This window comes from Rhyacophila brunnea, unplaced genomic scaffold, assembly GCF_057557595.1.
Source record: "Rhyacophila brunnea isolate RB1 unplaced genomic scaffold, BYU_Rbru_1.0 scaffold_15, whole genome shotgun sequence".
NCBI lineage: Eukaryota > Metazoa > Arthropoda > Insecta > Trichoptera > Rhyacophilidae > Rhyacophila > Rhyacophila brunnea.
The window spans coordinates 24,493,823-24,517,382 of record NW_028232806.1 but is presented as its reverse complement, the minus strand read 5'-3'; the positions used below and the strand labels follow the sequence as shown (position 1 = coordinate 24,517,382).

General features: G+C 35.9%; 1 protein-coding gene across 1 annotated transcript in view; it reads left to right on the top strand.

Moving 5' to 3' along the window:
- The window catches only part of Mctp (multiple C2 domain and transmembrane region protein), a 253,990-nt gene extending 230,843 nt beyond the window's left edge, over positions 1-23,147 (top strand). Inside the window, exons 9-18 of the mRNA XM_085943140.1 lie at positions 4,791-4,977; positions 6,808-7,016; positions 7,359-7,572; positions 8,527-8,672; positions 9,573-9,718; positions 12,057-12,136; positions 13,618-13,724; positions 14,995-15,104; positions 19,923-20,020; positions 21,699-23,147. Of these exons, the coding sequence (XP_085799266.1) occupies positions 4,791-4,977; positions 6,808-7,016; positions 7,359-7,572; positions 8,527-8,672; positions 9,573-9,718; positions 12,057-12,136; positions 13,618-13,724; positions 14,995-15,104; positions 19,923-20,020; positions 21,699-21,776 (1,375 nt within the window). The 3' untranslated portion in view covers positions 21,777-23,147. The remainder of the gene's footprint in view (positions 1-4,790; positions 4,978-6,807; positions 7,017-7,358; positions 7,573-8,526; positions 8,673-9,572; positions 9,719-12,056; positions 12,137-13,617; positions 13,725-14,994; positions 15,105-19,922; positions 20,021-21,698) is intronic.
- Positions 23,148-23,560: the final 413 nt, after the last annotated feature.

Genomic DNA, 23,560 nt, shown 5'->3' with positions numbered 1-23,560 from the left:
GTATTTGGAATACTATATAGAGCGTTTGGCGTGCGTATGCGACAAAAGTTTCATACTCAACTGGAACTAAAACCAACTCCATATTAGTATTTGAAATACGTATCGGCTCAGGGAACTCAGACTGTGTATAAAATACGCTGAGCACCGCTTGTCGAAAAGTCCCATGTATTATAAAATTTTAAACACATTTTAAATTTATGAGTTATTTTTCTGTTAGGTTACAATATTCTTATTAACAAAAATGAATAACAGTATTTTTTAATTTTTAAACTTGTTTTGAGCGGTCATATAACAAGCCTAAGCCTGTGCGTCATCTCACCACTGTGCTGTGATACAAAATTTATGACCTATTTATTCATACATTCGAACGCAATAGACTAATAAATTTAAATATACATATTTTCAAGTGCTATCTCGTTCGCGCGTATTTAATCTCAATAGTGTTGAAAGTCTACCAACTGGTGAGTGCACAGGAGTTTTTGGAATAAGTTTATTGGGCCACACATACTGAGTGTGGGTAGTTTCACGAAGCTTGAGTACACAAACTGGTGACAGTATTTCCAACTCACCTCTAGCGTGTACGGTTCACAGTGTAAAAGTTTATTGTTTATTTGTAGTATTCTTGTGCTGTTCTAATAACGTCGTAGATTAAGAAATTTTATTTTTTAAAACAGTGCTGAATTCATTGTTAAACTACGTGTTCACTTTAAAAATCCGCTCTTCCTATTGTCTGAAGATATGTAGTCATTCAAAATGGACAAATTATTTCATACTTACGTCAAAAGACAGGGACAGCATATTATCCGATTTAGATAATAATTGACTTCTTACAACGAATAGCATCGACTTTTTGTAACTTACGATACTTACTATTTTTCTCGCACACTGGTGGCTATAACACCCCTCGCAGCGGCTGTCATTATTTAACATTAAAAGTAATTACTTCCAATACATATCGTAATTTACTCATGCAATAAGGGATATATTATACAATAATTAGTCTTAATAGGGTGTTGCTTTTTATCGATTTTTTTTATAATGATAGGTAGGTACTTATTCATAAATAAATAAATATTTACTTAAATTGGGTCGGGATTTTCATGATAATAATATATTTTTCAAAACACATTTATATTATATTGCCTACCGGATATTTTTTGTCCATTATTTCATTATTTTCTTGTTATATCATAGCCTTTTATACGTTTTTTATGGGTAAGTACTTACCTAGCAATACTATAATGATATCCCTAATAGCCTATGTTTACTCAACTATGTTTAATGTAACTATAATAAATTATGATTAACCGCATTAAAAGTACGTTTCTCAAAAAAAACAAAATCGGTACGTACCTAACAATAAAACCTCTTTAACTATAATAGTCAGTTTTTACAAACATTTTTTATGAATAAAACAATAAATCTTTTTATTTGATTTTTTACTCTCATATAATATCATTATTAATAATAGTAACATATAATCAAACTCAGACGCGCCCATTATTTTAAATTTGTAGATAAACGCAAAAGAATGCGTAAGCTTGAATGTGAGTTAAACTGTACGAATTTTGATACTTGTCTGATAAAATCTCGTGTATTAGTCGAAGCATTAATCAATCATGAACATCCGGAGATGTGGTTACTTGTTATGCGAAGTAATTAGGCAGGGCTAATGAGGTTATTTTTGCGATTGTTTTTTTTCAATATCAAGCCTGTTGCGTCGCTTCTCTTGCTAGCTGGCCCTCTGACTACGCCTTGTTTCGTTTCAAAACTATTGAACCACATAGATAAATTTGATTTTTTCTAGATAGCAAAACTCAGTAACGTCCCTAGACAAAATGCCGCCCCTAGCTAGCGCCAAAATGCCGCCCCATTTTTTATCATCTTTTCATAACATTGCAGTCATATTTCAATTACTACCGCGATTTAATTACATTTAACTACTTACTATAGATCTACCAGTATAAATTCCGTGTTTTATTTATTATACAAGTTTCTTTACTAAAAACTGTCTCTAAACTTTCTAATATGTTAACGTTTTACTGAAGAAAAATAATGAATTATGTTTCCAAAAAATAACATTTTCGGAATTACACAATTTTATTTATATTTACAAGATTTTTCAGCCGACTGATTAATTTAAAGCGTTTCGTATTTTTTATTTTAGAAATTTCAAATTTTTGTTATGAATATACTCAAAGGTTGGACTGTTTCTGAAATGTATGATACTTAGGCTATAAACCTATACGTATTTTTTTTTACAAAATCATACTTTCGACTAGGGAATCCAATCCCGAGCCAAAATTCTGAACCCTGGTTTTCGGGATTACAATTTGACAATCCCAGGATCCCGGGACTGGTCTCGGGATTGACATTTTTTCCATTGTTAATATAAAAAAATATGTATTTACAAACAACATTATTTAAGACATTTATTTTTAATATTGTATACGTTCAATCTTGGAAATACATAAGTGTAGGTATATGGAGTAAATAATATTTTAATATGCATAATAATGTGAATTAAATATGATATTGCCGTTTCTGATAGTATATACTTAATTAATGGGTAGCGAGATTTAACTCGTAGTAAAGCAAATCATGGTGGAATTACTTTGTTCAAAGTGCGAAGCATTGTTTTTTTCCAATCTTTTTCATTTTTATTAATTTATGTGAAAAAATAATATGAATCGGCAACTTACACATGGGTATAATCATACTTCATTCAAGCTCAGCTTATTTCTAATGTAGCTATTTGTTATTAAAAGTATTTTTTCTGTTATATTTTCGTTTTTATTTTATTTTCCATAAAAACTGATAAAAATCAATCCCGAAACTTTCGGGATTATGTTTATCAATCCCGGGATTCATAGGTATCGAAATAGCTCGGGATCCCGGGATTGGAATCCCTACTTACGACGCACTGGCTCTGATATAGTTACATAACATTTCTAACAGCTGTTATAATCTGAGCATAATTATGCAATAATTGTCAATAATTTTGTGATTTACAAATTTAATATCAGTTAGGTATTCGATTTACAAAGTAATAATCAAAATTCAATCATAATTATATTCAGAAATGATTTGACAGAGTCACGAAAACGCTTGAATAGTTTCAAAGTAATCAATCAGTGATGATAATTAATATCATTCCATCAGTGGCCTGAATAGTTTTCAATTTGATAAATTCAAACTTGCGGAAATCGATTATGCACTCTCACCTGCTAATGTAGTTATCCCAGTGATAGTAATATACAATGTGGACACGACTTTTTCTATATTAGGACAGGATCGCAGGTCACCGAATTTCAATACGTACCTACTTTGGATGGTGACATAAATGTATGGTGGTATTGAATGGTTTGTACCAAGACTTTCGGCTGTATGGATATTATCCGTGGCTCTATCCGACTAATTTTCTCTTAGGGATGCTTACATACTGTAGCTTAAAATTTAGTAGGGATCTTTATTTAGCTACATACTTTTTCAGACTTATACGCGGCGTAAATCTGAGCTCTACCATTCTTGGTGGTATTGGTTTGTGTGTCTCTGATAATTACCTTAGGAATCGAGGGCATCCGTTGTTTGTTCTCCCACGGTGCAGAACTAACCTGCCATTAGTAATGCCAATTGAGAGGGCAGTAACCATTTTTAATGAAATCGCTTCGGATATTGATATATTCCACTTACGTGAGGGTGAATTTAGGTGGACGTTGTTTTATAAGTTTTTAAGATAGGGTCTATCAAAGTTCACTCTGTGCGCTTCCATCTACTTTTATTTTGTTATTTATTTTATTTATTTTCTTATTTTATTTCTTATTTTATTACTTATTGTATTATTGACTCACACTTCTCTGTATTTTTATTTTTAAAAACACTTATTTTATGTCATGTCATGAACGCTTTGAATTTATAATTTGTTATGTTCATTATATGTAAAATAAATAAATTTGATTTGATTTGAAGACCACTATAGTCAGGACGCGGCACAAAATTCTGAATTTCAATCATAGTGCTGGTTATTGTCTATACTGCTCTCGCCCTGCTAAGTAAAAATACGTTGTTTTAGGTTTTAGTGAAATGAGAACCCAAGTTTTAAACTACCTTCCCTCTTATATTATGTACAATTATTGGATTGTTTTGACATAATCTCTAAATATACTATCGTTTTAATTTTAGTAGAGCAGTATACTTTGAATGCAATATGGTAAACTATTTGTAGAAAATAAGTATTGTTTCATTATGTAAAAAAAAATGTTAACACTTCAATAACTAATATGAACGAAATATGCCACCTAAAATCTTCATTTACTGCAAAGAGGTTACCCTAATGCATCCGAAATTAAGCAGTAAATACCACTACCATCGGAACTCGCAATTTAGTACTGTGATCTGACTATAGTCTGCCTTGGGTCTGTACTCTGGGTGGATATTTTGTTAAAGCTAAATGAATACATCCGAGTATGTCGAATATTGATTATCGGAGGACAAACTTAACATAATTATTATGATCTCTTTCAGCAAATGCGTTTAAAATTCTTGTGATATCAAATTTGGAATCCATACATTCATTACTCACAATTTGTAATAAACTTGTTTGGTTAATTGCATTCGTAACTAATCAGCTTACCGGGATCTATCCCGGTATCCCGCCAGGGCAATCCGTTCCTGGTGAGACTTACATAATATTATTTTCCTCATATATATATACTTTCGTTCGATCCCGTGGCTTTATCAAATTTAATAGGGATTTAGAGAATCTAAAACACCGGAAATATTCATTTCAGATGTGTGATAGACTTGTCAATGTTGGAACGCGAAAAAACGCACAATATTCGTCAGAACCTTGAAGACAACAATGGCGAAGTGTTCCTCCTTCTCACAATAAGCGGAACCACATCTTCAGAGACCATTACTGACCTCACAAATTACCAGGACAATCCGAGGGAGAGGAAGATCATAGAAGACAAATTCGTAAGTTTGAATTCATTATTTTACTGATACTTGTAAACGTTTGATGCTATATTTTGTTTTAATGATGAAACAGTGTTTTTTTTTACTCTGGTTGATTTAGCAAACGGAGCACATATATTGGAGCAGAGGTTATGAAGGATATCTCCCGTTCGGTGTGTTATAAAAAATAGTGTCTGAATGCGACTATTTTCATGATTTTTTTATATTACCAACAAAGTATTATACAAATATCTTGGTACTATTTAAATTACAATTCAATCAAAATTGTGAATGTTTTCATCAACGTCAGGATTCCCCAGACTCGTAATCGAGAATATTAATCCCGGGATTGTAAATTCTGTTCGAAGTTACAATCTTAAACTAATCATACCTACCCTGTAACTTTTAACTTACTTCTCTTCAATATGAAAATAACTCAATAAACGTAGGTATATTCTTATAGGTAAATCCACATTCTATAATATTTTTAGATAAATTTATTGAAATTATCTTCAAGTTTATTATAATGCAGTGTATTGAGTTTTTTTTTAATGTATAAGATAATTTTACATAAACGTTATTAAAAAATGATCTAACTTGAGTGTATTTTATGTTCAAAAATAACTTTTTCGGGAAAACGCAATTTAAGATTTTTCATCCGTTTAGTGATAATGGATTTACGGTTGTATGGTTTTAGCAATTTCTGGTTACTGTTATGAATAAACTCAAAAGGTTAATTGGCTCTAAAAGATAGTATGCTAAGTAATTCAGTTAATACGGAATCTAAACAAAATTAATATTCAGCAAAGTCAGACTACAACACACTATCTCTGTCTCTAGGTACAGATTTTATTTTTGATTTTTATACTTGTAGGTATGTCGATATATTATTATAATATTCTTCTCTCCATCATCATTCATAATATGAAAGAAAACATCAATTCTAACTTTAGTAGGTAGGCATTCGGATTTTTCTTTATTTATTTCGCAGATAACATTTTAGGTCCGTACGATCTTCAGTATTTATTGGTGATTTGTATTTTACGCACGTTTCAATTTTACGCGAAAGAAAATTCAGAACGACTTGCATAATGTCTCCTGAAGGAAAACACTGATTTGTTTGCAGTCAACCCTCGAGCCATTTAATAGTAGGTAGGTATAGTAAATGTATGGAAAGAAATACTTATATCACACGTCTTCAATTACGCTATGTTCTACATATAATAATTAACATTAGTAATCTGATACATAATTTGTTTAATTTATAATATGTAATTGTTTATAAAAAAATATTGTTAGATAACTTATCTATTTCGTCTTAGTTGACGTATTCTCCACCATTGAGGATCTTGATCCATTCAAAAGCTTGCTTCGTTATATTATTAGGAATATATCTCAGAGATCTCTTGCATGTCGCCGTCCACATGAGGCACATAATAAATGTTATTCACTTGGTCAAAACGTCAAGATAGGGATTGTCCTCAATATATCTGCCTCTCAAAGGCTGTATATTGTTTTTATGTGAATGATTAAGTATGAAGAAGATATTTCGGTTATAGTTGAACAATATCGTTTTATATTCTATATTAAAAGTACACTCGTAATGTGTTTATAAGATTTCAACAAAGTACTACATTGTTAATAAATTTATAATTATATAAGTCCAGTTGAATAAAGAGTAACCGATTAATTCGGCGTAAAATTTGATATATTATGTTTGGTTAAATATATAATTAATTACGGACATATTCGTCTTTTTGCCTACCATGGAATCCTCACCACTCGCCTTCAGCACTATATTCTAAAGGAATTTACATCATATTATTTAAAAGTTAAAATTGTCATTTTCAGAAATGGAGCCGTCTGGACGTCTGGAACGACCTTGGATCGGGTGGTGTCGGTTGGCTCTGCGTGAAGGTGTTCGGGGCGAAGGGCCTTGCTGCGGCAGACCTCGGAGGAAAGTCAGACCCGTTCTGCGTCCTCGAGCTAGTCAACGCCAGGCTGCAAACGCACACAGAATACAAGACCCTCGCACCAAACTGGATGAAGATATTCACTTTGTGAGTTTGAATCCGCATTTTAATTTGGAGAAGCGTTGTCTTCTCTGTGTCTAATAAATTATAAAGGCTGCAACTATCCAGCGTATCAAAATAAAAATCCCGATATCATGAGATTGAAAACTATTAATTATTCCTATTGAAAAATACTAATCCCAATGATACATTTTTAATCATGTAAATACTGTCTAGTCTTGTATGCCGTGGACTTAAAATTCTGTCCAGGACTGCAATCTCTAGTACCTATTTACCTACCTAGATATTTGAAGTGACATCCCACCAACTAAATCGAACAATCGTCAAGGATATTATAGGTATTGACTGTTACTATCACTGTGTTTCCAGCAACGTAAAAGATGTCTCGTCCGTCCTGGAGATAACAGTGTATGATGAAGATCACGATCACAAAGTGGAATTCTTGGGAAAACTCGCCGTGCCTTTGCTCAATATCACCAACGGAGACAAGAGATGGTTCTCTCTCAAGGACAAGAAGATGAGGGCCAGGGCGAAAGGGAACTGTCCGCAGATACTTCTTGAAATGACTGTTATTTGGAATCCTGTAAGTATCTAATGCCATACATAAGATATGAGCCAAAAGGCATAATAGTAAATGCATATAATATTAAATTTATTAGTTAAAATCAAAGACATTACAGAAAACGTTTGCTAGAAGATGAAACAATAATGTATGAAAGTGAAGCTGAAATAAGGAATACTAGGACTAAGGGTTAAGTTAACTGTAGTTTTTTTGATTGGCGTAAGGTACCTTAGTAGCATTTTATAAAATCTCGAGAAACCCCTATTTGGACAACAAAGATCCATAGTGGTAAATTACCATAGAGACATGTACATCATCATTCAGTGATATACCTACTTGAACGCCGTCCATAAGCACATTCACATTGCCGGCCCTTACTATTTGTTGGTAGACTCAAATTTTATATAATTTCATATTATATTCTGCATTTTATTATTTTCTGCAAGGCTGTCTTAAACAGATACGTGCAAAGAATTTGTTTAATATTTTGATATACACATCTCCAAACATTGAAAGAATACTAGTGCCGCATAATCTCCTCTCAAAATTTATATTGTTATTCACAAATTTATTGTGCCTCATTCTGCCGCTCCCTTATAATGTGCTACACCTAAATGATTCAAGATCTACAAACCTGCGCTGGACATCACTGGAAAATATTTAAAAATACTTTAATAATTGAATAGGCCATGTTAAACAAATTCTAGTGGAACCCCTGGCAATACTCGCGGAGCTCCAGGTTTCCCGGGAACATCGAATTTTCTCTTTTCATAGTCCAAACTCTTTGATTAAAACCATGTCGAAACACCTAAGTGTGAGATTATTTTTAATAGAACCATTGAAATTTAAAGCTAAATCTTCTTCTATTCATTTATATCCAATAAAATGTTATTTGGTGACACACTTCTTATAATATTACTCCTCACATATCCCCATTTGGCATATGGACTTATGTCTTATATTATTTTTTGATAGGTAAAAGCCTGTGTAAGAACGCTTAATCCTAAAGAAGAGAAGTACATGCAGACGGAAATCAAATTTAAGAGACAAGTCTTCCTCAGGAATGTCATCAGGCTGAAATCCATTATCATGTGGTTCATAGAAATTGGGAAAATATTACAGTAAGTTTACAAGCCTCCTTCATATTAGATTTAAGTCTTTACCTATCAATCCAATCCTATTCCAACTAGACTAGATGGGCCATGTTCAGGGCATATTAGAAACACAGCTGTGAAAGAAACCACTAGACTTACAAGGAACTCATCAGGAAATAAAAGACTACTTGACTATCCAGGAAGATAGTACGAGGGAAGTCTATGACCACGGTTTGATACATATTATTATGATCTCCGGTATCTTAGAAGAATGAAAAGAAATATTTAATTAATTTACTAATTTAAATTTAATTTTCTATTTCTTTCAAAGTATTTTTGTTTTAGCCTAAAAACCTAATCAAATAATTAACATTGGGTATTTTCTTTTCTAATGACTAGAATATGGTAATCATGTTTTAGCTCCACATAAAAAGATGAATAATAATAATTGACAAGCACAATTATGTGATGTAACGGAAGCATCTCCGCACCACCTTCTGATTTTATTACGTAGGAAACCAGAGACAATTTTATACCACATACTCTACTTCTTAAATACTGTGCTAAAGTAGCTCTGTTTACCAAGTGAAAATGTGTTGACACATCTTAATCTTATTTCGTGTATTCACGCTATACAAATTTACACTCATTATACTAGCCCCGATCGATCATTTTAAATAATTTAATATGTTGTACACATACTGCCATCTCTTGGAATCATGATAAAATACTTAACCTAACAAGTCATTATGAAAATATGTACTATATTAAATAAGGTTTCATTTTTTTCATGAAAATTCACAGCTTTTTCAGCGAGTACCACCTTGGTAATACCTCCCGGTTTTTAATGGGTAAATTTCTTCACTTTGACTTCTATTACACCATATAACTTCAAATCAAAATATGTTTCTCATAATTTAATTTCAGGGCCTGTTTTGAGTGGGAATCTCGTCTTAGATCATTCTTAGCTCTTTTAGTATGGATATTCGCTTGTCACTATTTTGAACCATGGATGGCACCTTTTGGATTACTACTTCTCTTCGGAAGGAATTGGTTAATTTTTTGGTTAACGGGTATGTACTATATTTTATTATTATCTCTTTCATAATGTAATCTTATGCTTTAGTTACACAAACAGACTCACAGACTAGCCGACTCATGCCAAACAACGTGAGCAATTATCAACGCAATAGCATAGCAACATCATACCAATTACGTGCTACAATTTAGATACGAATTCAATCATTTTCAACGCTTGTTTTGATTGGTCCATAACATACATTGTCAAAATATATCTATCGGTAAGCTTGCTCGATAAATTAAACAGTCTTCACTCGTATCTTTTTAATTTAAAATGTCACCGCAAACTATTCAAGATTACTTTTTAAAAAGTTGGTAACCAGTTGCTTTATTAAATTTGTTGGCATATTATTTTTGTTTCGTAATAATTTTTAATTTTTAATTTAATAAGTTTCGTAATTACTAGAGATGGTCACGAACTTTTAAAAAACCAAACATAAAGCCTTTGACAAAATCGTTCACTTCAATCATCTTCAGTTCACAGATTTCAGACCAACAAACAATTAAATAATCAATGTAACAAATATTGTTGACTTCATTGCTGAATTGCTGATTACTACACAAATTGAATGTAAATTGTACCCGTAATAGAATACTGGCAGAGCGTCAGTCACTACACCCATTGCTCCTGGGTTCAGCGCTTGGAATGGAGCAGAACGCCCTAGAGCGCCGTTCCGGTTCGTGAATTCCTTGAGAATACCGTTCCATCTCGTGGAATCCTCGAATATACCGTTCCTTCTCGTGGAATCCTAGAAGTAGCAAAATGTCTCGTAAAATTCTCGAGCCTCATTAGAATATTTCATATGTCATTCTGGTTCAAAATAATTTGAAAACATAATAAGATAATAATTATCTTTCTATTAAACAATGATTCTACGGCGGATTTAGCGGCGCTGCAAAAGCGGCTCTTTTTTTGAGTGTGTATTTTAACAAGATAATTAAAAGAGTAATAGTAAATAATATTAATAAATATGGAATTAAGCAACAAGATAATTTTAAACCAGCGGCACTCCATTTCATCTTCCTACCAATAAGCAAAACAAATAATTTGGATAGTTCGATGAACCAAAGAAACACTTTTATTTATTTTGTGAACCTGACTCTAAATCAATACACCAGAGCTAGTTGAAGAATCTAGGTCTAAGGTTGTTTAATAGTATGCATATTTAATAAAGAATGCTACATTCGTAAAACTTGTGTATGAATTGAATACCTAATTTTATTATATTAATTTAATTCCAATTTACTAAAAATCATGTGTCACAGCATGTGTCTTGGTTTTACTAAGTTATCTGCTGTTTGAGAATTTCACGGTTATTTGTCATCGTAATTGATTTTTGGGTTTTCACCGCGTGGACTTCTTCCTTCTTCCCTCGACGTTTCGGGCTAGTTGCAGAGGCCATTATCAAGAGATATCATAATATCATAATCAAACATAATAATTATATTATAACATGCTGAGGAAAGAAGGAAGAAGTACACGTCGTAAAAACCCAAAAATCAATTACGACAAGGTATCTTCACTCATGTTTCCATCTACACTTAGTTATACATTTATAATTTATTCAAACTACTGACGAAACCAATGGGAAATTGTATTGGTTTGTCCATTATTTTATATATTTTTATGTTTCCTACACCAATTAGATTCATATACATTATACATTTAGATATTTATATTAATTTGTATATTAATGTTATGATTTTGTACACGATTTCGTAAACTTATATTATTATATATTTTGAAGTCACAAACAACCAATGACATTATTAATGGACGACGCACTCAATACAGTAGCTAGCAAGTAAATTCGCATGTATAGGTAGACGTCACGCAATTTCCATTATGCGATATCACGCATCGGAAATTTATAGCAATATGACCTTTATTGTAATGGCGTTAGAGCAGTGTTTCTAATGTCAATGTTCATTTGAGCGAACCCGTTCGAACCGAACCATACGGCAAACCCAACAAAAAGCATCAAAACTTTATAGCAATATCACCTTTATTGTAATGACGTTAGAACAGATTATGCCATTCGACAGACCCGACAATAAAGTGAGTGTCATTTTCTTTTCCAGATGATTCGTCCATATTAATGTCATTGCAAACAACTGATCGGGCAATTGGGGAATTTTGAATCAAACACTGGCAACCTAGCTATTTATGTGTTATTGTAAAAATTGCATACTGCGGCAATCTGTAGAACTATAAATCCCCCAATTTTTTTTACATACACATATATTCCCCGACCCCTGCATCCATTGTTTACTTACCACATACAGTGCTAATAGGTAGGTACTTATTAACTAATATGTTTCGATTTCTAGGTGGAAGTTATTTACAGCAACCAATAGATGATGAAGAATTGTTGGCAGAGGAAGACGAGGACGATCCGGAACAAGATAAGGTACTACAATCATTGCAATAAAAACAAATAAAGACTAATAAATTCATCAATGGGCCAATGGGCATTGAAATCGTGTTTTGCTATAATATTACCTATATCAACTGTCAATTTTTACAAATGACAATATTGTAATACCTGGCCAGGGACCACAGAATTAATGGGAACTGAAATACCTAACGAATGTGGAGTAACAAGCAACCGATGTCAAGTGTGAAAAACATGGGATAAACGTGTCAAGAATACATGATTCTAAGATTTTTCTTCGTTCTGACAGCTGCTCTCGATTTATGCACTGACGCTCATTCAATATTAGTGTATTTGAAAGTTGCAACACACATTATTGCACGTCTATAATGTGTGCTTCATTTTCGTAGGATCACACATTCAAAACCCTGCTTCAAAATATAACGTATTGGGGTATATATAGCCTATCTGAATTTTAACAATCTGTTCTGTATGTAATACGTATTGTACCTACAATAATAAATTAATGGCTGCTTCCAGTAATGACAGATAGAAAAAACCAACAACAATAGTGATATGAATGACTTTCAAATTGGATAAATTATTTTCTACAGTCATTAATATTACTACATCATTCAAATAATGCATATTATTATGTTACTTAGTTATATATTTTACAACGTTTTTATTAGGTCGTATTCTTATTTGTCCGGTGGTTGTTTGTCCGGTACAAATCTTTCAATCGATTTTTAACTAACTTCCCGACTAGCTAGACATTTGAAACTTTTAGAATATATCAGAACACGATGTATTTTTTTAATACTTTTAGCCATTTTTAAGTAGAATTAAATTCATTTTCAGTTAATTCTGTTTTGTATGAAAAGTTATTTCGGAAGAAATCCGTTATCCAATCCACTATTATTGGTTGCTAGGGTCCTAACAACTAAATATTAATATATACGTGCGTTACTATGGAAATCAATATGAGTGTCAAAATGACATTTTAGTATTATTTCTATCAAATACAATTTTTTTTGATCGTTTAAGCTAGTCAAGTCAAGTTTATATGATTCAACAGAAAATTTAAAAACGTTGTATATAAAAAATTCTTTTTATCTTGTAATTATTTATATGAGTTATATATTTTCTTTTCCCTACTTATTTTCATAATAATTATATTTATAACACAATAGGTTTTGCCTTCAAAACATTCTCAATTGGTAGCCGCACAGTTTAACGACATAATATTTCTGACAGTTTTGTAGACACAGAATATTCACATCTAGATATTATATAGGTCTTGTTATAAATAAAATAAAATTGTTGAAATAAGCAGCTACAGAAAATATATACTACTAACTACATTGTTAGTCAGTTACTGCTAGTAAAATGTATTTTCATAATGTAATAAGTAATAACAGTGAAAAAAATTATAATATCTATATGTAATTATTATAGTATAAAAGTAATCTCAGACTATGTAATGAAATGTTATCATTTGATTTCTCATTCAACAGGAGGAAAAAAAATCTCTGAAAGAAAGACTACAGGCTATACAGGAAGTGACCCAAAGTGTTCAAAATTCCATAGGTTACATGGCATCGCTAGGAGAAGAAGTGAAAAAGTATTTATATTTCAATTGATTACTGTCATAAAAATATCATTATTTTCACTATAATGTTTGACATACCTGCGCATCTATCCTATCGACGGCTATCGAGGGTAGTTTATCATATTTATATATTGAGGTAGTATAATTATTGTTAGAGACCGACAAGTTAGCCGTATAAACTGTCAAAACTGTCTATCTCACACTAAAAGTTAACACACCCAAGAGAGGTGCTGTTAATGCGTCAATGACATTGAGCTACTTTACGAGCAGCTTGTTGGCGAATTTACAATCTGCCTATAAAGTCGCCCAGTGTCATCATCGAACAACCTAACAAGCAGATTGTAAACAATCTACCGAGAAAAGTTGAAAGCCGGTCAACTTTACATGCTACACGCCGGCGTATGGGCCTACTGCGTCTGCGCAGTAGAGCGTAGTAGCGACCTCCCAGTAAAAAAGGAACTACGTTCTGTCAAAATAGTCGCTAGCTTGTTGGCTTCTCAGCGAATGAAAAGTTTTGTGTGTCATCATCACAATCGCAGTAGCTGAATCACCCGCTTTTAAATTCACCAACAAACAGCTCGTAAAGTAGCTCGATGTAATTGACGCATTAAACATAGCACTTTTTGACAGTTCAGATGTTAACTTATTGTAACAATTAACTTCCTCAATACATAAATATGATAAACTACCCTCAATAGCCACCGATAGCTACCGATAGCTGCCGATAGCAGCCTTGTGTATAGAATAGATGCGCTGTTGTAAAATTGTAACAATATGAAAGAATAATTGATAGTTAGCTTCCAATGAGAACACATTAATCTTTTAATGTACCCAAATCAAAAACATTGAAGAATACATATTTTAACTAATGACGAATGATACAATAATACATAATGAGTAAAAATGCGACACAGGTAAACCTGAAAAGGTTAAGTAAGAGATGAATTTTCAAATTACATGTCAATACGGGATTGAAAATCTCAATCCACCATTTATTATAATATAAATTTGCTCTGGCTAAGCTATCAAAATAGTTAACTAGTCAATAATGGCTCATCTTACGTGAGCAATGTCGGCGAAGCGATAAGCGGCGCGCGTGACTCAAACGTATAAACGTACAACCAAAAAAAGACGAACACTTTCACACACGGTTATACGTTTGAGTCGCGCGCGCCTCTTAACGCCTCGTGCGACTTTGCCTACTTAAAACGCCCAGTAATAGATTCATAAGATATTAGTAATAGCCAGATAGACTGATAAATCTTTCATGTCTTTTTTCCAGTCTCTTCAACTTCACGGTGCCGTATTTAAGTTGGTTGGCTGTGATTCTTCTATTTGCAGCTAGCTTCGTTTTGTTCCTGATTCCCGTCAGATTTCTTCTAATGTTATGGGGTAAGGTTTATCAATATTATCACATGATAATATTAAGAATTATAATCTAAAGGTCCTATGCATAGTAATACTTATTTAAATAAGTCTGTTAAGAGTGTTAGTCAGCCGATCTTCAGATAAATATGAAATAAGGCCAAGATAGACATGCAAGAGGAAAAGCATGCTTTTCATGAGCAGCTTGAATGTGCTACTTAGATGCTTGATGATCAGTATACACACGTTAGCCATGCTCTCTTCTAGTTACCATTATATAGATAATAATACGAGGTTGTCCAAGAATTACAGACCTTTATTATTTTAAAAATCAGCCAAATGTTGCTTCGGGTGAAGAAAATGATGGAAATCACTCGGCACCAGGTCAGGGCATGAGCAGCAGCTTTTTCTTCACCTGAAGCAATATTTGGCCGGAAAACACTTCGAGACCAACGAGGACGTAGGTAGGGAAGAGGTGATAACATTTTTAAGGACAGCAGCGACGGAGTTCTACAACAAGGGAATCTAGAATCTAGTACCACGGTGATACCAGATGGAAATCTCCCACAGGAGACTACCTCAAAGGGCGGACCGAACCATCATATTTCCCAAAATACCACAGCCTACGTCCACTCTTCGCGGTGATCGCAACCCTCGGCCGAGCGGAACCCGTCTCCTTGAAATTCAAATTCGTCAAAATCCCGCCAAAACAGACACGGTCTATCAAAAACGGCCGCTCGCGCCGCCACTAGTCAATCCGTCGGTAAAACAGGGAGCTTCCCGACCGACGGATAAAACAGGACGCCGCGAATCTGGCAGTTGGATCTGGATGGGCGCGAAAGCTCTCTCTTGCCTGATACGTCGACCAGCGAGGAGATCTCTTACATCAACCGCCGAACCAACAGCATCGACCGCAAAATCTCTTCTCGCCTCGGACGCGAAGCCAAGCCAGCATTCCGGACAGCCCGCCAAAAAGACCACATCTGACATCGGCAGCACGCCAAGCCGCAAGCCCCGACCCTACCTCCCATCGGACAGCGAGCATCGCCTCGGATGCGAAGCCCCAGCAGCCAAGCCCGCGACACCACGTTGCAGCCCGCCAATTACCAACCGACCGCCAACGACGACAATAACCTGTATCGTATCTGTAACGACTACCCTGCAATACGATGAAATAAACCAGCCTTGACCAAATACCCCGTGCGTTTCTGTCCTCCACCCCCGCTTTCACCTTGACGTTATCACGGCCTGCCATCTCCGCTTCAGAGCGCCCAGAAGGCCGGTGATAAGTTGACGCCCATAGCGTGGGGCTTGTGGGCAGGATTGTGTCCATCGGAGCCAGCATCGACCCTGAGATACGCCAGCAGAGTGGTACAACTGTGAACTTCCTCAAACAGTCTCATTTGCGAGTACTCACTCTACCGGGGGAGAAACACACGGCCGGTATTTACAATGTCAAATTGACCTTGTTTCGCGCGTGCAATCGCAACATCGAGACACGCGGCGATACGTTCCTCGCAGCGGAAATGACACACTCCCGCAAGTTCATTCGATGTGGAAAGCATAGCCAGACACTGCTGGGGGCCGCGCGAAAAAACCGCGTGGTCCCGAAACCTGGAATTCAGCACACCAGTGGCGCCTGACAGAAGCAACAGCCTGGATAGCAAATCAGCATGGACATCGGCTCCATCGCAAGACGTGACAGCAGCATCGTTATGTTCCTCCGACCAGCGGTATCATCCGTCGACCCTGGCCCACGGAGGAATACGTAAGATGTCATGGCCAACGGCGTCGCGACGCTACACGGAGATGCCCCGGCTACCGACGCCGACGCTCTTCGTGACCGACGTCACCCAGCACAGCGAGGTGCCAGCCAACGGCGCTCGTACCTCAAACCCAGGCGAAACATCTGCCACCAGCGCGGATGTCTCGCCTAGCATAACCACTAGCCTTATCAAGCCTAGCAAGTCTTAACGCACTGGAAGACGACACTCCTCGCAAAGACCCAAGGTCAAGCTTCAGTACCAAACCCCATAACCAGCCGCTTACCATTTGGCACCGGCGTTATCACGGAGTGCCCCGGCGCGACGCCCGGCACCTTCGTGATATACCTTACGGCAGACCGAGGTTGGTCGCCTGGTCTCTGGTTGCCCAACCGGCGGTGACCAGCAGATACATCAGACACCACCTCAATCGCCGACGGCCCAAGGCTACATCGGATCTGCAACCTGAGGGACCAAGAAGACTGAAGCGGAAGCCAAGATTCCAGGGACACAGCAAGACCCCCAGCATTAATCGACAAACATCCGACGCCAGCGAGGATGTCACGCCCGCCTTAAAACTACGACACCTATGGCCAAACCGCTTCGACGCCTTGGACGTGCGAGAAGACGACGCTCAAGAACTCAAGGTCCCACTTCCAACACCAGACCCCATCACCAGACGTCTATTCTTGGAACCGGCGCTATCACGGAGTGTCCCTGACTGACATGTCTGACACCTCCGCGAAAACCTCACGAGGAAGCTGAGATTGGTGCCCTGGTCTCTAGTCACACAATGGCGGCGACTAGCAGGCGCAACAGGTCCCACCTCACTCTTCGACGGCCCAAGGATGCGATGAGCTGGTCGATTCGAGGGAACCACCATGTGGAAGTGGAAACCTCAGCAGTTTTGACACGAAAGAGCCTCAAGCACGCCAAGACCATCGGACGCGTCAAAGCCGCACAGAGGTGAACCGGCCCCCAAGGACAAGCGACGGTAGGCTGATGGAAAAGATGACGGTTCGGTCGTTTCCCGGAGAGGTCGTTTGATACCAGATGGAAATCTCCCACAGGAGACTACCTCAAAGGGCGGACCGAACCATCATATTTCCCAAAATACCACAGCCTACGTCCACTCTTCGCGGTGATCGCAACCCTCGGCCGAGCGGAACCCGTCTCCTTGAAATTCAAATTCGTCAAAATCCCGCCAAAACAGACACGGTCTATCAAAAACGGCCGCTCGCGCCGCCACTAGTCAATCCGTCGGTAAAACAGGGAGCTTCCCGACCGACGGATAAAACAGGACGCCGCGAATCTGGCAGTTGGATCTGGATGGGCGCGAAAGCTCTCTCTTGCCTGATACGTCGACCAGCGAGGAGATCTCTTACATCAACCGCCGAACCAACAGCATCGACCGCAAAATCTCTTCTCGCCTCGGACGCGAAGCCAAGCCAGCATTCCGGACAGCCCGCCAAAAAGACCACATCTGACATCGGCAGCACGCCAAGCCGCAAGCCCCGACCCTACCTCCCATCGGACAGCGAGCATCGCCTCGGATGCGAAGCCCCAGCAGCCAAGCCCGCGACACCACGTTGCAGCCCGCCAATTACCAACCGACCGCCAACGACGACAATAACCTGTATCGTATCTGTAACGACTACCCTGCAATACGATGAAATAAACCAGCCTTGACCAAATACCCCGTGCGTTTCTGTCCTCCACCCCCGCTTTCACCTTGACGTTATCACGGCCTGCCATCTCCGCTTCAGAGCGCCCAGAAGGCCGGTGATAACGGTTTACCAAGTATAATTAGAGTTATTCTAATGTCAACCGAAGGTTTGTGAAGTTATTTGATCATGATTTTCTACAATTTATTTTAGTTAAACGAGTCGTCTATATAATAATTATGACTACATGCCCTAAGGATGGAGGAGATCTGATGTAATGTTATGATTTGTGGCGAATATGATGGGAATGTAGAGTATTTGACATCACAAAACCATCAAAATAATAATTTTTGAGGATTATAATATATTCAATGTTTTTAACGAATTTGTTTTTTAACAAATGCATATGATTTAAACAGGACGGTAAAAGATTTTGTGACAAAGTATGACAATAGAGGAAAGGGCAACAAAAAATTACGAACATCATATATTATCGTTTATGAGTCACAGAACCTACACGTGATATCTGTCATTCAGTTTTCAACTATGCATAACTTTCTTCATTAGTTTGATAGTAAAGTTAGATTTACAAAATGTTCACACTCTATGCATCAGGGACAATCGGAAAGTCAGCATTATCAACTAAAAATGGAAACAACTAAATACTTTTAATACCCACAACATCACAATTACGAATATTATTATTTCCATTCACGGATTATTCGACATAACATTTATGGACATAAAAAATAGGATACTATATTATTTGAAAGCACTGGTTGAGCTTTTTAAGTGGACTGCAATTATTTTAAAGGAAGGTGAGGAGGTCGGATCTAGGGGTGGGGGCGATGGAACAGAATGCCAGACACTGACCTTTGTGATGATGTATGATGGCTCCGTGGTCTGGTTTCAACTGTCACTCGCGCGGTATTGTTGTTTTGGGTCACCCGGTTCGTACACTCACGCATTTTGTGACACAGTCTTATGGAATGATAATGATACATTCTGAATGAGTCCTGTATCTATTGAGTCAATCACTTAAGCGACGGAAAGCTATTAGAAGCCCGCTCACGCCCGCTATCGAGATGCAACTGCATATTCTTTATAAAACCGTCTCTCATGACCCGTAATTGCTTATTGATTGTCTGGTGACAATAACACTGGGGATTAGGAGGTGGGTGAGGAGATAAGGAGTGGAATGGGAATATAAATGGCCCAACCAAGCACCTATAGTATTTTATTATTTATGGATGTTCTCATCGTGAACGAGAGATATAACATTCGTTTTGGCAAGTGACATGATATAAAAATTTGACTATAGGCTTCAAATTATGTTTTATATAAAAAACCGCACGTGTAGTTTGCACCAATATTAAATTTATCTATTTATGATACTGATATTAAAATTATTGTTGCAGGTATTAATAAATTTGCTCGAAAAATTCTGCGACCACACACAATACCAAATAATGAAGTTTTGGATTTACTATCAAGAGTTCCAGATGACGAAGATCTGGTAAGAAAACCTTTTTAACTTAAAAAGACAACTGATCAATTTAATTTGATATTCTCCCCCACCAAGTTGTCAAAGAAAAGTCTTATAATAGTGATACTGATGAATAGGTTAATACGACCTCTTAAAATTAGATGGAAGTCACAAACTTCACACTCATTCATCAATAAAATACATTTATCATGGAAAATAAATTAGGCAAAATGTTGCGATTTCACCAAAATTATGAGACAACAATAATTGAGACCATGCCCATGCCATAGACATTCCAAGTACGAAAATATGTCTTTATTTTCAATTTGAAAACAATGACGTTCACAATAATACTTTTTAATGGTGCCTACCTGAGTATTAATGTATTTTATGTGATCATGAAATGATGATTTTTATGAACAAAATTCGTTATGATATGATATTGTTCAGACTTTGCTTCAAAGATACCCCAAATTCGTAATTTCCAATAAAATACAGCAGTTGGGCCCTTCACTGGAGCCGCACTAAGACAAACACCTTACATTAACATTCCAAGCATCAAAGAAGTGTTTATTATGAACCGTCATTATTTCGATGATCATGTCAAATTTCAAATAACAATAACCAAGACAGTAACCAAAGCATGACGCCAAAAGCAGGCTGCCGTTTTTTTATTTTTTTTTTATTAAAAACTAAACAATAACATTCAATATAAATACTGGAGTTATCTACCAATAATTATTTTAATACAAAGAGTTCATATTATTAGAGACTGACAAATTTAACATGAGGCTCCCGCGTTAAACATGTCGGTCTCCACTCACCCCAAACCCGTTAAATGCTGGGAGGTATTCGAATGGTGAACCCGGCAGGTTACGAATTTCAATGAAAAATAAAACCTTAGAAACATCATTATTTAGAAATATATTAAAAGTATATCATAAAGACTTGTAAATCGGTTAAGAATACCACCATGATTACAAGAGATGGCAATATATTAATTTATTTAAAACAACCGACCTGGGCTAGTGTAGTGAGTGTGAAGTACTGAGTGTTTACACGCTCATTTTCAATGGCCGACCTTACATGTACGAATTTGTAGAGCGTGTAAACGCGCTTGTGGCACATGTCTGGTTAGAGTGGTTCAATCTTGAAAAAAAAATTGCCCAGGTTAAATTCAAACTCACAAATTTCACTCACCAGGTGAACATAATATCTCATTCATTAATTAAACTATGGATCCATATGTCATTCATGGGAATAGTATCTGAGTTGATCAAATTCCACCAAGAAATGGTTATCAACTTTGTAATTTAAATCATGGTAATGATTTACAAACATCATTTATAGTTGTCATCGGGAGTGATCCAAATGTTTAATAATTATGATGTCATTGCAAATGCTAAGTTTCCAAACTACGTACCTACATAAAAGATTCGAAGGGATTTAGGTTGAACTGTTATTACATGAAAATATTTGACTTATTCATGGCATAGTGTCACCACTCATTTACGACAGTAAGTATGTATAGTACACCAAAAATACTATCTTGAATGCTATTCTGAAGGGAAAATCTTCAGTTAGCTACTCAGAATATAAAAATAAGACCCATTACTAGTCACAAACACACACGCCGGTAAAATCTATGTCTCTCTTGCAAGCATACATTTTGGGAAACTAGCCTGAATGGTTATTTGTCCCTTTTCAGCTGGACTTCCGGGAGTTGAAGACTCATCAGACGAATGATGCTCGGAGAGAGGTGAAGAAGAAACACAAAGCCTCATAACCAGATCTGGAAGGCAAAGTGCAGATGAAGGAATACCTCAAGTGGAAAATGAAAGAGACCCGCTCGAGTGTGCACAACAAAAACATGCACTTGAAGATGAAACTCTACGAACTCCGCGACAGGATCAGCAGCATCGATAGGGAAGAGTTGGAATTTATATAAATCAAAAATGCAGGTTTACGAGGCAGTCTTCAGAAATAGTCTATCAAATAATATGCAGTTTCAAGAGTCTATTAAATTTATATATATTACCTACTCAATTTTGAATTTTGTGTCACACTGTCCATACCGGGTGCACCGTGTCTCCAATATTCACGAAGTATACCTGCACATAACATGCCTCTACTGTCCAACAGGATCTTTTTGGCTACGTGTTAAAACTGTGAACTAACAAGCTCCTCCCATTTTTAACCGCACTCCGATTGAAGCGCCTTCCGGTTAGCGACGAGTTGTCGACGTGTTAAAACTGTGAACTAACATGCTCCTACCACTTTTAACCGCACTAGCGACTTCCGGTTATTGCCTAGATCTTCTTGTCGGACAGTAGTGTTGTCTACCTTCGTTACCTTTATGTCTTATTCATACTTCATTGATACCCTTGGCAATATTGCCAACTTAGCATTTTTCTTGCCACATTTTTGAATAAGCATCTATAGTACTAAATCTAGCCTTTTTTGACACCGCAAACAGACTAACACTTCTCGTAAAAAAGCAAGAATACTTCATCATATTTACTTGAAATCCTTACTTAATTAGTCTTTTGCACCTTATTCTTTTTCAACCTTAGTTCTTGTGAAAACAATGTTCATAATTATGACTTATTTCTAAGTAGGTATCAGACATTTTTAGTTAAATCCGTGAAAATGTAGCATTTTTTCTGAAATTTAACTTATTTTCTTACCCTATTTGACAAATTTTTGTCAACGATAGTAGGAAACATGGCTCGCCAGATTAAAGTGACTAACAGAGCCTCTTGAAATATTCATACAAAATGCTATCTCCCCGGAGTGTTAATAATACATGATTTTACGCTTTTTATATATTTAATTTCAAATATAATTTATCATTATTTCCAAGTACTGTGCGTATAAATAGTCATAATATATATTTAATAAACTCTTGAAAGTGGTATTTGAGCCTGGTATACTAGTTTTAAGACTTGTGAACACTACAGCGTCAAATTGAAGAATTTAAAGGATCGCGGGACACCCACCATTCAATTAAAATGTGAATTAAAAATGTAAAAGAAATGAAAAGTGCTCTTTGCTTATTAAATACTGTGAGATCTCAAAAATTTTAACCTATAATACCAGACTATCGTTTTTTTCTTAAAAAACGTGCAGCCAAAATATTCTTAATAAACAACTAATCAAAATAATAAGTTCATTCTCAATAACTATAATATTTTATGTGAATTGTGTCATTATATTGTAGATTTTCTAAAATAAATATTAAATATTTTTCATAACTTCTGTGTCACTATTCAAAATGTTTAAAAACAGCTTTTTTATCAATATTTAATTGTGCTGTGGATATTTTAATTTTTGTAACTATTATCTGCAAATATTTGCATTATATTATAATTAATAAATATTTATGTGATATTCTTTTATAAAATCTATTATATGTTTAAATGTGTAATCTTCCCAATCACCTTTATGTCAATATATTAGTCAATTTTAGTAAGGTATTAATCAAATTATTACTTATTAATTGCCCGAGATGCATAGAATTTCGAAAGAATGTTAAATTGAAGTACAGCAAAAATGATATTTTACTTTCAA